Here is a 17,737-nt window from a genome sequence, read left to right on the forward strand (position 1 = left end):
CCCTCCCCATTGAGGTGCAGCCCGTCCCTAGCGTAGAGCCTGTAGCCAACTGAGAAGTCGGCCCAGTTCTGCAGGAACCCAAACCCATCCTTCCTACACCAATTCTTGAGCCACTTATTAACCTCCCTAATCTCCCATTGCCTCTCTTATGTGCAAAATAACGAATCTTGTTTGTAGTCAATGGCCCACATTTGTGGGAGTACTTTGTAGTATGATATCCCATAGAAAATGTTGATTCTTAAAGGAAGATAAAGATTTTCTGACAAATTGTTGGGGTGCACTCATATATGCTGAGCACTGTGTATATATATATATATATATATATATATATATATATATATATATATATAGTGATGGTGTGATATGCTATGTGGGTATCATTTTTGTGTATATTTCTATTGTACTTATTTTCATGGTGTTCTCTTGTAGAAGGAGTTATTTGCTAATTGATGAATGGCTGTTGCTGCCATCTAATATCAGCCCCCACAGCACTATATTGTTTGCTAATATGCTTATGACATGTTGACCTAGCTTGTTGAAACAATGAGCCCCTGAGACCTTCCCCCTCCTGACCTGTGAATGACGAGGGAGACTTAAATATCAGGGAGGTGAGACACAGATCAGTCCTGTGTGGAACTATGATGTGTTCACAGCACCTCAGAGAGAAAGAAAAGTACACGGACTGTTATCTTCTGTCTGCTGGATTGTTGGACATTTTATCCTGTTACAGAACTGCATTCGTGTTCTAGACTATTTTATGCTTTGTGTGGTGGATCGTATATGGACCTTTCGTATTTTTGCCTAAATAAAGGTCTTGGAATTGTTTACTATACTCTAGCTCTGTTGATTGTGTGATACCGGAGAAGTATTGCAAAAGTATTCGGCCCCCTAGAACTTTTTAACCTTTTCCCACATATCATGCTTCAAACATAAAGATACCAAATGTAAATTTTTGGTGAAAAATCAACAAGTGGAACACAATTGTGAAGTTGAACGAAATTTATTGGTTATTTTAAATTTTTGTGGAAATTCAGAAACTGAATAGTGGGGCGTGAAATATTATTTGGCTATGAATTAACACATGTGGAATTACAGTACAGACCAAAAGTTTGGACACACCTTCTCATTTAAAGATTTTTTTTGTATTTTCATGACTATGAAAATGGTACATTCATACTGAAGGCATCAAAACTATGAATTAACACATGTGGAATTATATACTTGAAATTATGTCTTATATTCTAGGTTCTTCAAAGTAGCCACCTTTTGCTTTGATAACTGCTTTGCACACTCTTGGCATTCTCTTGATGAGCTTCAAGAGGTAGTCACCGGGAATGGTCTTCCAACAATCTTGAAGGAGTTCCCAGAGATGCTTAGCACTTGTTGGCCCTTTTGCCTTCACTCTGCGGTCCAGCTCACCCCAAATCATCTCGATTGGGTTCAGGTCTGGTGACTGTGGAGGCCAGGTCATCTGGCGTAGCACCCTATCACTCTCCTGCTTGGTCAAATAGCCCTTACATAGCCTAGAGGTGTGTTTTGGGTCATTGTCCTGTTGAAAAATAAATGATGGTCTAACTAAACGCAAACTGGATGGAACAGCATGCCGCTGCAAGATGCTGTGGTAGCCATGCTGGTTCAGTATGCCTTCAATTTTGAAAAATCCCCAACAGTGTCACGCTTCACGTTGGGAACCAGGCATGTAGAGTCCATCCGTTCACCTTTTCTGCGTCACACAAAGACATGGTGGTTGGAACCAAAGATCTCAAATTTGGACTCATCAGACCAAAGCACAGATTTCCACTGGTCTAATGTCCATTCCTTGTGTTCTTTAGCCCAAACAAGTCTCTTCTGCTTGTTGCCTGCCCTTAGCAGTGGTTTCCTAGCAGCTATTTTACCATGAAGGCCTGCTGCACAAAGTCTCCTCTTAACAGTTGTTGTAGAGATGTGTCTGCTGCTAGAACTCTGTGTGGCATTGACCTGGTCTCTAATCTGAGCTGCTGTTAACCTGCGATTTCTGAGGCTGGTGACTCGCATAAACTTATGCTCAGAAGCAGAGGTGACTCTTGGTCTTACTTTCCTGGGGCGGTCCTCATGTGAGCCATTTTCTTTGTAGCGCTTGATGGTTTTTGCCACTGCACTTGGGGACACTTTCAAAGTTCTCCCAATTTTTCGGACTGACTGACCTTCATTTCTTAAAGTAATGATGGACACTTGTTTTTCTTTACTTAGCTGCTTTTTTCTTGCCATAATACAAATTCTAGCAGTCTATTCAGTAGGACTATCAGCTGTGTACCCACCAGACTTCTGCACAGCCCAACTGATGGTCCCAACCCCCTTTATAAGGCAAGAAATCCCACTTATTAAAGCTGACAGGGCACACCTGTGAAGTGAAAACCATTCCCGGTGACTACCTCTTGAAGCTCATCAAGAGAAGGCCAACAGTGTGCAAAGCAGTCATCAAAGCAAAAGGTGGCTACTTTGAAGAACCTAGAATATAAGACATATTTTCAGTTGTTTCACACTTTTTTGTTAAGTATACAATTCCACATGTGTTAATTCATAGTTTTGATGCCTTCAGTGTGAATGTACAATTTTCAGTCATGAAAATACAGAAAAATCTTTAAATGAGAGGGTGTGTCCAAACTTTTGGTCTGTACTGTACATATATATATATATATATATATATATATATATGTATACAGTATATATATATATATATATATTTGCTTAGAATATCTACATTACTAACGATAGTGTCGGCAACGTGTTCCCTCACGGGTGGGTGACACTCGGCCAACACTATTGTCATTAATTTAGATATTCTAAGGCTATGTGCACACGATGCGGATTTGCTGCGGATCCGCAGTGGATTTTTCTGCACAGAAACGCTGCAGATCCGCACTGTGATGTACAGAACAATGTTATTCAATGGGTAAAAATAAAAACTGTGCAGATGGTGTGGAAAAATCAGTGCGGAATTGCTGCGGATTTCAAAGAAGTACATGTCACTTCTTTTGTGCGGATCTGCAGCGTTTCTGCACCCCTCCATGTAAAAAATCCGCAGTGGCAAAAACCACAGAAAATCCGCACAAAATCCGCATCAATTCCGCATAAAATCCGCATAAAAACTGCGGCTGCGGATTCTGCCAGGAGATGTGGATTTTGTGTAGGAAATTCTGCACCTCTTTTCCTACGTGTGCACATAGCCTTAATGTGTATATGAATCTTTAACACTGTTTATATTATTTATATATTGCAGTATTATCATTGGATACTACTACTATCCTTAGCTTTTTTTTATCTTCACATAGTGTATTTTACTGTATATGGCAGTTTTTTGTGACGAAGTTTTTCCTTGTTCTTCTATCATTTTTATAAATTAGATTTATATGAGACATTGTTTCACTGATTTTCTGTGGTTTTATTTATATACAGTGCAGTCTCCTTCATTGTTGCATGTTACCATGAGGGTTGTGTTCATTGTATCTCTACATAGTAGCTGTAGAGATAAGTGAGGAGAAGAGGGCGTGTTCTTTTCTCCCTTGTGTGTTTCTGCCTGCTTATGATTAGTCAAACTACTACAAGGGAAGCAGTACATGATCCAGAGACAAATCTCTAGTAATACCCACTTGAACTATAGAAATAAAAACTACGTTTTACTCAGCCATGCAGCAATTATTCCATGTGGCCAGTTTAACATGCTCAAACTGGTAAAAGGTTCTCATTAATTAAACGGTGGTCTGAAATACAGGTTAATTTTCATCCTTAAAACCTACCTGTTTAGTGCCATAATCTAAACTATTTTCTAATATACTTGAATTAAAAATGCCCTATCCTTCCCAGCTAGATAATCAAATGCTTTTCTTTTTTATTTTTATAACTTCCTTTTTGATGAAGCTCCGTTTGAGAATCCCAGTGCATGCTGGGACATTCAAAGGAAGGGTCACTGCCGCAGCTCCTGACCCCTCCCTTAAAACAAAGTACCAGAGGGCTAGTCCCTGTGTGGTGTGCACAATGACAACGCTCTCTCTTGCCGGCTTACATGAATACCAACAAGCCTGAAAAAGAGCGCACTGTTAGCTGTGTTGTAAGACAAATATCAGCTTGCAGAGACCAGCACTGCCCCCGCACTTTGTCACTTGTGAGGGGCAGCGATGGTTTCAGCGCACCGAGTAATCTTACAACACAGACTAACAGTGTACTCTGTTACAGGCTCGTTGGTATTCATCTAAGCCTGCAAGAGAGAGCGTTGTCATTGTGCACATCGCACAGTGACAGAGCAAAGACTAGCCCAGCCCCTGAAATGAGCGCCACTGATGATGCTTTGCTTCAGGGAGGGAGCAGGGGCTGCAGCAATGACCACAGCTTCTACCCCCTGATGACACTTTGTTTGAGTATCCCAGCATGCACATGAGCTTCATTAAAAAGGAAGTTGTAAAATATATATATATATATATATATATATATATATATATATATATATATATATATATAATCAGTTAGATATAGTAATTAGTGAAAGATATGTTACTTTTTATTCAAGTATATTAGAAAGCAGTTTAGTTTATGGCATTAGATGGATAGTTAAGACCGGAGCACACTCCACCCCCAGACATTATCATCACTGTTCCCATTGGGATTCACAATATAAATTCCCTGTTAGTATGTAATGTGGGAGGAAACCGGAGTACCTGGAGGAAACCCACACAAACACAGTGTCACAATACAGCTGTCGGGTGACCTGGGACCAGGGGCTCCTTCCCTGTCCCTAACACTTGAGGGTGTCCTAGCTCACCCTATTCCCCGGGATACTTCTGAAGGTGAAGATGATGGGCCTCCACCCTTGCCTTATCTCCTGAATCAGCCCTCTGTCTGTTCTCTTCCCCCATCGATGGAAGTGGGGCACTACTGTGCACCGTAGTACACCAACCCAACAAACAAGAGAACACAAACAAGGGTTAACAGAAAACTCCAGGCATTCATAATATTCACTCACATATAACAGAGGAATGTACAGGGGCATGGAGGTAGGGGAATAAAACAAAATAGAGAAGGCTAGGGAATTACCACACATACAAACCAAGCAACAGTCACAGATAACTCCTCCAACACTCCTACTCATATGAACTCCTCTCCCTCCAGAAGCCATGCAGGAAATGCTAGCTCTGATAAGGATTTGCATCAGAGCCCAGATTATAAAGGGGAAAGGAGTGGCTAACTGAGCTCAGCTGTGAGCACAGAAATTTCCAACATGGCCAATTAACCTCTGTTCTACCAGAAGGAATAAACACCTTTAAAATGAAGGAGAAGTGCTTCTTCTCAGCCGCGGAGTAGGAGCAATCAGACGCTGTGGTCTTTTGGCTCCACACTGTTGGGGTAACCCCATGATACATGGGGAGAACATACAAACTCCTTGCAGATGTTGTCCTTGGTGGGATTTAAATTCAGGACCCCAGTGCTGCAAAGCTGTAGTGGTAACCACTGAGCCATCCTTTTGCTGATAGCACTTAGCTACCCCAGCTATTCTTCCAGTCCCCAGTGATGCAGCAAAGTTACATATTGTACCACCAGAAATCGCCATTGCAGACACCATTGTCCCTCTGCAACTAAATGCTAAACCTCCGGGCCCAGGTGATGAAAATTTTGTGATAATGCGTTCTCTTTTTAATTACCAAATGCAAATAGTTCTATTTTGCTGTTTAGACCTGCTGGCTTTTAATACATGTAGTGCAAAATATCTACATACTCTCCCCTTTTGACATCTGATGGATATAATTTCCTCCCCTCCAATATTTATCTACCTTTCCTGTACTCCTAAAGGAACTGCCTGTAAAAAAGACCAGTGTTTTTTCACAATTTGTTGCTGCCGTCTACAATCCTGGGAGTTATGACTGGATTGTTAAAAATTGATTGTCGTTCCTTTATGTGTATTTGGTTGTGGTTGAAGTCAACACTAATTCCTGATGTATTTTTTTCTGTCTCATTGTTAGTTTCTTTTAGGTTGCTTTCATTATTCCCCTTTTGTAGGAATTTTTTTATCAGGTTCTGTGACTCCGCACGGTAATCGTCTACTGTGGCTATTTAGTAGTTAGCCATGGCTATATTGTGCATTATGTATAATTAGACCTTCTGTACCTGGTATTTATAAGATAAAGGTTATGTTATAATTAGGTAATATACCATATATTGTTGTCTTACTAATTATAACATTATTTACTTTCTTATCACACGCCTGCGTTAACGGGCTGTACATGGTTTGTACAGATTTTCTTAACCTTGGGTGGTGATGCCAAGTGTCTGGCATCAATGCAATGGTCGCTGCTAGAGACGTTTGTCTTTTTTAAAGACTTATCTTTCCTGGAATGGAAGGACAAATCATTTCTCTTCTGTTTGTAGAAATATATATGACGCAATTTAAAACCCACAAAAATCTTACATTCCTGCACAAGAAGCGGCCATGTTATGTCTCACAGTGTCTCACTAGGAGACAACACATAAAATGCAACTGAGCTCACCTCCTGCTGGAGATCACATCAGGGGTTGGAATTGGTTGTTGCCATGATATTTTCTCTGTAGCCGGGTGCTGTGATTGGTGGACTTCATCCACAATTTACATAAATGAGGTCGATTTGAGTGACATTACAGCTGTAACGCTACAGAAGGGATCAGTTCCTAAGCTGGCAGAGATCCGCAATGCTTAACACACTCATTGCCAAAAGATTGCGAGGATTTGTCATTGCAGCAAACCGGTCTTCACAGCCATTCAGACTCTAGATGAAAACTATATTTCTAAAATATTTAATAAATTATGTTCACATAACATTTGGGCTGTGTGTTTATAGACTATAATGAGCCTGATACCTGCAATACAGTGTTTTAAAGGGAACCTGTCATGAGGATTTTATACCTCAAACTAATGGCATGTATGTACAGACGCATTCATGCTGATTAAATCCATACCTTGGTTATAGAAATCTGCTGTAGAGTTTCTGAGAAATCCAGCATTAAAATCGTATGCAGATAAGCTGCAAGTGCTTCGGGGAGGGACATTGCACTTGCTGCTCTCCTGCCCTCACTACCTATTTCCTGTCTGCCTGCCTGTTGTGTCTGGTCACTCTAGTGTAGGTTGATCTGCCTCCCCTGACCTGTTAGTCAGACACAGGAGTCAGGCAACAGGTGAGGAATAAGGAGGGAGGGCTGCCAGGAGTATATACAGAAGAAGAGAACGATCTTTTCGCGTATACACCTAGCATTGGCCTTTCGCAGTCATCACATAAAAACTTTTGTGTTTTTTATGATTTGTGTAGGTGTGTGCAAGAATTGGACTAACTGGCTCTCCAGCCTCATATGATCAGCTAGTCCGCCAGGTAGAGGACCTGAAGAAGGAGAATTCCCACCTGAGAAGGGAGCTGCAGGATAACAGCAGCCAACTGAGCCGCCTAGAACATGACACATCTGACATGAAGGTGAGAGTGGAAGAATACTTCACAGTCCTCTGGTGTGGTTTGTCATTAGATGGCATTGATGAAGTTTGATAAGATTGTACAGTGAAGGAAATAATTATTTGATCCCTTGCTGATTTTGTAAGTTTGCCCACTGACAAAGACATGAACAGTCTATATAATTTATACAATGTGATTTTCTGGATTTTATTTTTGATATTCTATCTCTCAATGTTAAAATTAACCTACCCTTAAAATTATAGACTGTTCATGTCTTTGTCAGTGGGCAAACTTACAAAATCAGCAAGGGATCAAATACTTCCTTCACTGTACTTCACTGGTCATTAAAATGACGACAAGTACCATGACTTCTCCACTCAGCGTTTTCTGTATTGCCAAGCTATGTCCACAGCAAATTCATTAACTTCAGCGATGATTCAGTTTCATTAATGTGAATAAAACTTGCGTTAACATAACTTGGCCATAATAAAAATTTTGAGGTGAAAGCTGAAGGGGCAAAGCAGGGTTTCACTGTTTGCTCTAATGTTTGGTGGAAGTCCCACATCAAATAATTATCTTCTGACACGTCAATGAGGTCCCAGAAGATGGAACAAAATAAGATACACTTTAAGATAATTTCAGGTTTAATGGAATAATGAGAGCGTTTCATGAAACTTTCATATAAATCTCTATTAATTATGTCCAGTATTTGGTCATAGCATGGGATAATATTAGAAAGGAAAAATGGAGCCCCAGTAAATCTATGAACAGAGTGACACATGGGCATAGTGACATATGGCTTTAGGGGCCGACAAGGGGTTAAATGCTCTGTACGTAGCTGGGGAAGTGGTGTCAAAAGTTTAAGGAAGACATATTGAGGGGGTGGTAATTTTCAAATGAGAAGATAGGGTAGAAGGGGCTGAACAGCATTCATCTGTACATAGGTATGACAGAAAAAGGTGTTCCCGTCTTTACCTGCCCTCCTGAGGTGACATGGCCAGTGATGTCAGCGGTGGACCAGCTACTGGAGCAGTTTCGGAATGCTGCCGGCGGCATAGATGGGGACAGGCTGATGTCCCGTGTATAGGATATCGTTGGAGGGCCATTGCGCAGTGATGAGACAGAAACAATGGCGAGTGCGCAGGGCCAGACCGCCGAAGCACCTCCCCCCTGAAATGGCTCATGGGCCTCAGAGGCGTCACAGGAGCCCACCAGGGACCTTTCTTGCCGGGACCTTCCACTTCCTGTCCTGGGCCGCACATCCAGGCTGAGGAGAAATCCTATTAGGCAGCTGAGGGCAGCAAAGACGGAGCCTAGGCCTGCAACTCGCCACAGGACCAGGCTTCCAGGCTTCAAGAAAGTAAAAAAGAAGAGGAAGAAAAGCGTAGATGGTAATTAATTCCACAGACTTTTGTGAATTGGTTACAGGCTTTTATCATACTTGCCAGTATAATCGGGGAAAAAACTCCAGAGAATTGTTCTGGCCTTTTTTGCTATTTAGATGCGATTGGGGAAGCACATTGCAGATGTGGTTGAGGAACGATAAACAGTTTAGACAGAGAAAAGCAGTGCGGCTCAGTATACACTGCACGGCTCAGTGGCATTTTGGTCAGTCCTTTCATGGCCCAGTATACGCTGGAACCTAAAGGATATAGGCTTGTGACTGAAGGTGATGGCTTCGTGGCATTTTGGTCAGTCCTTTCATGGGGAAGCCAGTTCTTCCGGTTAATTTGGAACATTGGGGGTCTCAGCACAGGCTGGGAATGTTGGGTCAAAACTCGGACTTTGCTTGCAGTTTAATGAGGGCCAATGCTCCTCATGCACTGGGACATCACATGGAGCAGCTTGTTGCTTTAGAAAAGGAAAGGGTAAGCCTTGGTGGGGACGTTGGAAAAGGGGCAGACTCCGGTGAACCTGCACGGGATGGTCCTTTATCTAAATATCCAAATCGGGATATGGCTTTGTGGTTGGAAAATGGTTTTCAGTTCGGTTTTAGGATTCCCGTACCATCTCATGAGGTTTGCTTTAAGCTTAAAAATTTGAAGTCTGCACCTCTCCATTATCCAATTTGGTAGTCTCTCTGTTGGCAGAAGTGCCTAAGAAGGAGCCGAATAAATTTTGGCTCATTCAGCATTTATCTTTCCCAAAAGGTTTTTCGGAAAACGATGGTATTGATCCAGATCTTTGCTCTGTGGTTTATACCTCATTTGATGAGGAAGTCAAGTGGGTTAGGAGTTTTGGAAGTGGTGCATTATAAGCTTACTGTTGTGAATTAGACTTTTTGGCTCCCTCTGGTGGTTACTAGTGATATGACTCTGGGATTTTCTTCCCTCAGTTTGCAACCACCTGGGTCGTTAGTCCAGGGGTGTTGCTATATAAACCTCTTGGATCCTTAGTCCAGTGCCTGGCATCGTTGTATTCAGATCCTTTTTGTTTGCTCCTATCTACTGGTCCTGGTTCGTGCAAAATTAAGCTAAGTCTTGCTTCTTTGTTTTTTCAGTTATTTGCTTGCCCTCTTTTTTGTCCAGCTTGTACTAAATGTGATTCCTGACCTTGCTGGAAGCTCTAGGGGGCTGGTGTTCTCCCCCCGGGCCGTTAGACGGTTCGGGGGTTCTTGAATTTCCAGCATGGATATTTTTGATAGGGTTTTTGCTGACCATATAAGTTATCTTACTATATTCTGCTATTAGCTAGTGGGCCTCTCTTTGCTAAGTACCTAGCTCATTCCTACGTTTGTCTTTTCCTCTTACCTCACCGTTATTATTTGTTGGGGGCTTGTATCCAACTTTTGGGGTCTTTTTCTCTGGAGGCAAGAAAGGTCTTTCTTTTCCCTTCTAGGGTTAGTTAGTTCTCCGGCTGGCGCGAGACGTCTAGAATCAACGTAGGCACGTTCCCCGGCTGCTGTTATTTGTGGTGCTAGGATTAGATATATGGTCAGCCCAGTTACCACTGCCCTATGAGCTGATTTTTGTGTTTGCAGACTTGGTAACTATTTCTGAGACCCTCTGCCATTGGGGTCATAACAGTATGCCAGGCCAACATTGAATGTTTAAAGCATTGCAGAAGTGGGATTATAAGAAAGGAAATTCTGAGTTTTTTTTTTCTCTTTCCTCTCTTCCTCCCCTTTACCTTTGAGTGGCTTGTGCTTGCTGCAGACATGAATGTCCAGACCTTGATTACAAGTGTAGACCAGCTTGCTGCTCGTGTGCAGGGCATACAAGATTTTGTTACCAGTAGTCCTATGTCTGAACCTAAAATACCTATTCCTGAACTGTTTTCTGGAGATCGATTTAGGTTTAGGAATTTCAGGAATAATTGTAAATTGTTTCTTTCTCTGAGACCCCGTTCATCTGGAGATTCAGCTCAGCAAGTTAAAATTGTTATCTCTTTTTTACGGGGCGACCCTCAGGATTGGGCTTTCTCGCTAGCGCCAGGAGATCCGGCATTGGCAAATATTGATGCGTTTTTTCTGGCGCTCGGATTGCTTTACGAGGAACCCAATCTTGAAGTTCAGGCAGAAAAAGCCTTGCTGGCTATTTCTCAGGGCCAGGATGAAGCTGAAGTTTATTGCCAAAAATTTCGGAAATGGTCCGTGCTTACTCAGTGGAATGAGTGTGCTGTGGCCGCAAATTTCAATAATGGCCTTTCTGAAGCCATTAAGAATGTGATGGTGGGTTTCCCCTTTCCTACAAGTCTGAATGATTCCATGACGCTGGCTATTCAAATTGACCGGCGTTTGCGGGAGCGCAAAACCGCTAATCCTCTGGTGGTGTTGTCTGAACAAACACCTGATTTAATGCAATGTGATAGAATTCAGACTAGAAATGAGCGGAAAAATCATAGACGTCAGAATGGGTTGTGTTTTTACTGTGGTGATTCTACACATGTTATATCAGCATGCTCTAAACGCCTAACAAGGGTTGTTAGTCCTGTCGCCATTGGTAATTTGCAACCTAAATTTATTTTGTCTGTGACTTTAATTTGCTCATTGTCTTCTTACCCTGTTATGGCGTTTGTGGATTCAGGTGCTGCCCTGAGTCTTATGGATCTGTCATTTGCCAAGCGCTGTGGTTTTGCTCTTGAACCGTTGGTAAATCCTATTCCTCTTAGAGGTATTGATGCTATGCCATTGGCGGAAAATAAACCGTAGTTTTGGACGCAGGTAACCATGTGCATGACTCCTGAACATCGGGAGGTGATTCGTTTTCTTGTTCTGCATAAAATGCATGATTTGGTCGTTTTGGGTCTGCCATGGTTACAGGCCCACAATCCAGTCTTGGATTGGAAGGCAATGTCTGTGTCAAGTTGGGGTTGTCAGGGAATTCATGCTGATTCCCCGCCGGTGTCTATTGCTTCCTCTACTCCTTCGGAAATTCCTGAGTATTTGTCTGATTATCAGGATGTATTCAGCGAGACCAGATCCAGTGCTCTGCCTCCTCATAGGGACTGTGACTGCGCCATAGATTTGATTCCAGGTAGTAAATTTCCTAAGGGTAGATTATTTAATCTGTCTGTACCTGAGCATGCCGCAATGCGTTCGTATATCAAGGAGTCTCTGGAGAAGGGGCATATCCGTCCATCCTCTTCCCCTCTTGGTGCGGGATTCTTTTTTGTGGCCAAGAAGGACGGATCTTTGAGACCTTGTATTGACTATCGGCTTTTGAATAAAATCACTGTTAAATTTCAGTATCCTTTGCCTCTGTTGTCAGACTTGTTTGCCCGGATTAAAGGTGCCAAGTGGTTCACCAAGATAGATCTTCGTGGTGCGTACAACCTTGTGCGCATTAAGCAAGGAGATGAATGGAAAACCGCGTTTAATACGCCCGAAGGTCATTTTGAGTACTTGGTGATGCCTTTTGGGCTCTCTAATGCTCCTTCAGTGTTTCAGTCCTTTATGCATGATATTTTCCGGAAGTATCTGGATAAATTTATGATCGTTTATCTGGATGATATTCTGTTTTTTTCTGATGACTGGGACTCACATGTGGAGCAGGTCAGGATGGTGTTTCAGGTTTTGCGTGAGAACGCGTTGTTTGTTAAGGGCTCAAAGTGTCTCTTTGGAGTACAGAAGGTTCCCTTTTTGGGGTTTATTTTTTCCCCTTCTGCTGTGGAGATGGACCCAGTCAAGGTCCGAGCTATTCATGATTGGACTCAACCCACGTCAGTTAAGAGTCTTCAGAAGTTCTTGGGTTTTGCTAACTTCTACCGTCGTTTTATCGCTAATTTTTCTAGCGTTGTTAAACCTTTGACGGATATGACCAAGAAAGGTTCTGATGTTGCTAACTGGGCTCCTGCAGCCGTGGAGGCGTTCCAAGAGTTGAAGCGCCGGTTTACTTCAGCGCCTGTTTTGTGCCAGCCTGATGTCTCACTTCCCTTTCAGGTCGAAGTGGATGCTTCGGAGATTGGGGCAGGGGCCGTGTTGTCACAGAGAGGCCCTGGTTGCTCGGTAATGAGACCATGTGCCTTCTTCTCTAGGAAGTTTTCGCCTGCTGAGCGGAATTATGATGTTGGCAATCGGGAGTTGCTGGCCATGAAGTGGGCATTTGAGGAGTGGCGTCATTGGCTCGAAGGTGCTAAGCATCGTGTGGTGGTCTTGACTGATCACAAAAATTTGATATATCTCGAGTCTGCTAAACGCCTGAATCCTAGACAGGCCCGCTGGTCATTGTTTTTCTCCCGTTTTGACTTTGTGGTCTCGTATTTACCAGGTTCAAAGAATGTGAAGGCTGATGCTCTTTCAAGGAGCTTTGTGCCTGACTCTCCTGGAGTCGCAGAACCTGTTGGTATTCTTAAAGAGGGAGTTATCTTGTCAGCCATTTCTCCAGATTTGCGACGCGTGTTGCAGAGATTTCAGGCTGGTAGACCTGACTCTTGTCCACCTGACAGACTGTTTGTTCCTGATAAGTGGACCAGCAGAGTCATTTCCGAGGTTCATTCCTCGGTGTTGGCAGGTCATCCGGGAATTTTTGGCACCAGAGATCTGGTGGCTAGGTCCTTTTGGTGGCCTTCCTTGTCGCGGGATGTGCGGTCGTTTGTGCAGTCCTGTGGGACTTGTGCTCGAGCTAAGCCTTGCTGTTCTCGTGCCAGCGGGTTGCTCTTGCCCTTGCCTGTCCCGAAGAGGCCTTGGACACACATTTCCATGGATTTCATTTCTGATCTCCCGGTGTCTCGGGGCATGTCTGTCATCTGGGTGGTATGTGATCGCTTTTCTAAAATGGTCCATTTGGTGCCTTTGCCTAAGCTGCCTTCCTCTTCCGATCTGGTTCCTGTGTTCTTTCAGAATGTGGTTCGTTTACACGGCATTCCTGAGAATATTGTGTCTGACAGAGGATCCCAGTTTGTTTCCAGGTTCTGGCGATCCTTTTGTGCTAGGATGGGCATTGATTTGTCGTTCTCGTCTGCCTTTCATCCTCAGACTAATGGACAAACGGAGCGAACTAATCAGACTCTGGAGGCTTATTTGAGGTGTTTTGTTTCGGCAGATCAGGATGATTGGGTGACCTTCTTGCCGTTGGCTGAGTTTGCCCTTAATAATCGGGCTAGTTCCGCTACTTTGGTTTCGCCATTTTTCTGCAACTCTGGTTTCCATCCTCGTTTTTCCTCGGGACATGTGGAGCCTTCTGACTGTCCTGGGGTGGATTCTGTGGTGGATAGGTTGCAGCAGATCTGGAATCATGTGGTGGACAACTTAAAGTTGTCACAGGAGAAGGCTCAGCGTTTTGCCAACCGCCGCCGCGGTGTGTGTCCCCGACTTCGTGTTGGGGATTTGTTATGGCTGTCTTCTCGATTTGTTCCTATGAAGGTCTCCTCTCCTAAATTTAAGCCTCGCTTCATCGGTCCTTACAAGATATTGGAAATCCTTAATCCAGTTTCCTTTCGCTTGGATCTTCCGGTGTCGTTTGCCATTCACAACGTGTTCCATAGGTCTTTGTTGCGGCGCTACGTTGTGCCTGTGGTTCCTTCTGTTGAGCCTCCTGCTCCGGTGTTGGTTGAGGGCGAGTTGGAGTACGTGGTGGAGAAGATCTTGGATTCTCGTTTCTCCAGACGGAGGCTTCAGTATCTGGTCAAGTGGAAGGGCTATGGTCAGGAGGATAATTCCTGGGTGGTTGCCTCTGATGTGCATGCGGCCGATTTAGTTCGTGCCTTTCACGCTGCTCATCCTGATCGCCCTGGTGGTCGTAGTGAGGGTTCGGTGACCCCTCCTTAAGGGGGGGTACTGTTGTGAATTAGACTTTTTGGCTCCCTCTGGTGGTTACTAGTGATATGACTCTGGGATTTTCTTCCCTCAGTTTGCAACCACCTGGGTCGTTAGTCCAGGGGTGTTGCTATATAAACCTCTTGGATCCTTAGTCCAGTGCCTGGCATCGTTGTATTCAGATCCTTTTTGTTTGCTCCTATCTGCTGGTCCTGGTTCGTGCAAAATTAAGCTAAGTCTTGCTTCTTTGTTTTTTCAGTTATTTGCTTGCTCTCTTTTTTGTCCAGCTTGTACTAAATGTGATTCCTGACCTTGCTGGAAGCTCTAGGGGGCTGGTGTTCTCCCCCCGGGCCGTTAGACGGTTCGGGGGTTCTTGAATTTCCAGCGTGGATATTTTTGATAGGGTTTTTGCTGACCATATAAGTTATCTTACTATATTCTGCTATTAGCTAGTGGGCCTCTCTTTGCTAAGTACCTAGCTCATTCCTACGTTTGTCTTTTCCTCTTACCTCACCGTTATTATTTGTTGGGGGCTTGTATCCAACTTTTGGGGTCTTTTTCTCTGGAGGCAAGAAAGGTCTTTCTTTTCCCTTCTAGGGTTAGTTAGTTCTCCGGCTGGCGCGAGACGTCTAGAATCAACGTAGGCACGTTCCCCCGGCTGCTGTTATTTGTGGTGCTAGGATTAGATATATGGTCAGCCCAGTTACCACTGCCCTATGAGCTGATTTTTGTGTTTGCAGACTTGGTAACTATTTCTGAGACCCTCTGCCATTGGGGTCATAACAGCTTACTACCTGTTCATGTTGATAGTTTACATTTGTTAGGTTATGGCAAGGGTTTCATCAGTTATTCATTACTAAGACAATTTTTTATGTATCGGTCCACCAGGTCCACTTGTTTGCCAGTTGTTGTTGAGGTCAACAGAATGGGTGGCTCAGCGCTTTGGGCTTCCTTTAGCTCAGGTGAAGACAGAAGGTCCCACAACTTGTCTTAGTTTTCTTGGAATCACCATAGACACAGTTCGAATTAAGTGCAGGTTGCCTGAAGAAAGAACTGCAGCACTGTGGGTGGAGGTTCATCAGCTCAAAAAAGTTAGACTGATAGCTTCAATCGCTGCTGGGGATACTTAATTTTGTCTGACGGATTATGCAGATGGGTAGGGTTTTTTCCTGGCATTTGGCAGCAGCCACGGATGGGGTTACCACACCTCATCATTTAATTCACCTAACAAAGAATCTCTGGCAGAACTTATTAGAGTTGGAAGGGCTTCTGGAAAAGTTTAAATGTTGGCATTGGTAACTAATGATCACTGAGTTGGTCGAGAATTTCAATTGCAAGTTGTTTACTGACGTAGCAAGTAGTACAGGTTTTGGTGCTTATTTTGAAGGGCAAAATGTTGGGTGGAAGCGGGATTCACTAGGAACCTTACTTTATTGGAATTTGTTCCAATTATCGTGGCATTATTGGTTTGGGGACAATTTTTCCGCAATAAGAAGATCAGATTCCATTGTGAAAATCTGCCAGTAATGATGGCGATAAATAATTTATCTGCTTCGTCAACTCCTGTTATTCGATTGTTGCAATATTTTGTCTTGCATGACTTATGTTTTAATACAGTGGTGGTAGCAGTGCACGGGCCAAGTGTAGAGACTTCTATTGCTGATTCTCTTTCTAATTTGCAGTGAGATCGTTTTCGAACCTTGGCACTGGGTGCTGAGTGTATGGATTGCAAATGGCCAGTGGAGCATCAGGGAAATTAATAAGAGCTTCCTTGGCAGATAATATGTGGGCGATGTATGAGGCAGCTTGGACGAAGTTGGTGTTCTGGACTAGGCAACTAGACAATGTCTTATCAGAAGAGGATCAAGTAGGGGCTTTGCTGTTTTGGTTAGGCCATGTGGTGGAGGTCGGTCAGTCGGTTGCACAACTTAATAATGGTTGGCTGGGATAGCCTTTGGCCCTAAGTTTCAAGGAGTTATGGATTTTACTAAGAATTTTTTGGTGGGCCGAGTGTTAAAAGGTTTTCAGAAAAAGCACTTGAAAGTAGATTCCCGTATGCCTGCTTGAATTGGGGAACAGGTTAGTTCAGGTGTGCAGATTGCCTCTTGATGTGGCACTAGTTCAGTTGGCTTTTTCTTGGGCCTCTTTTGGGGCTATGAGAATTGGTGAGCTGGTGCCATAGTCATAGGTTAAGGGAGGAGGTTTACTGAGAAAGGGTGTGTGGGAGATATGAGATTCAGTTGAATTCTGGGTGAGTCGGTCAAAACGGATCAGTCGAGAAGAGGAACGAAAGTAGTGATGGAGGGTTTTAAGATGTGCCCTGTATGTTGCATTATGTAATATTTGGGGCTGAGAGGGACTGTTTCAGGTCCTTTATTGCAACATGAAGATGGCTCCTTGTTATCGTGCTATCAGTTTACTGCAGTTTTTCAAAAGTGCCTAACAGGGTTGGGTTTAGAAGTGGATAGATTTGCTCCTCATTCGTTCAGAAGTTTAGCGGTGACAGAGACAGAATCTAGGGGACTTCTTTTGGAGGTAACACAAAAAATAGGCAGGTGGAAAGCGAAGAGATATAAGCTGTATGTGCGTCCAAATTTGGTGCACTAGGTGGTTAAAAGGACTTGTCTGATTAATTTTGCTTGACACAAGATACGTCTTGCTATTATCCATGTTTAAAATAAATAATTTAGTGGCAAGTGGTCGTCGTTTAGTTTGGATTTTAGGACATTTGTTTGTATATTGGGGGGTGTTTATGGTGGATGTGCACAGAGAGGGGTGTCAGATGGGTTTGTCAAGGTAGTTAGGTGGCTGGGGGTATGAGGCATGAGTTGGCAGCAGGTGTTACCAGAATTTCATTGTTGCACTCGGTTGGATCATTATCCAGAAGTTTTGGTGCTGCATGTTGGGGTAACGACTTTGGTGTTCACACATGCAGGGATGTGATCAGGGATATATATCACGTTGTGTTGCGCCTGTGGTTATCCTATTCAAAATTGAAGATCGTTTGGTCAGACATTGTTCCTAGATGGGAGTGGCGCGCTGCCAGAGCCATCAAAAAAAATTAATAAAATAAGAATTAAAGTAAATAGGAAAGTTGAGA

At 43.3% G+C, this 17,737-nt stretch overlaps 1 protein-coding gene across 1 annotated transcript in view; it reads left to right on the top strand.

The window, feature by feature from the left end:
• The window catches only part of APC2 (APC regulator of Wnt signaling pathway 2), a 105,672-nt gene that overhangs the window by 35,055 nt on the left and 52,880 nt on the right, over nucleotides 1–17,737 (top strand). The window contains exon 3 of the mRNA XM_077271206.1: nucleotides 7,308–7,466. Within this exon, the coding sequence (XP_077127321.1) occupies nucleotides 7,308–7,466 (159 nt within the window). The remainder of the gene's footprint in view (nucleotides 1–7,307; nucleotides 7,467–17,737) is intronic.

This window comes from Ranitomeya variabilis, chromosome 1 (genome assembly GCF_051348905.1).
Source record: "Ranitomeya variabilis isolate aRanVar5 chromosome 1, aRanVar5.hap1, whole genome shotgun sequence".
In the NCBI taxonomy this organism is placed as follows: domain Eukaryota; kingdom Metazoa; phylum Chordata; class Amphibia; order Anura; family Dendrobatidae; genus Ranitomeya; species Ranitomeya variabilis.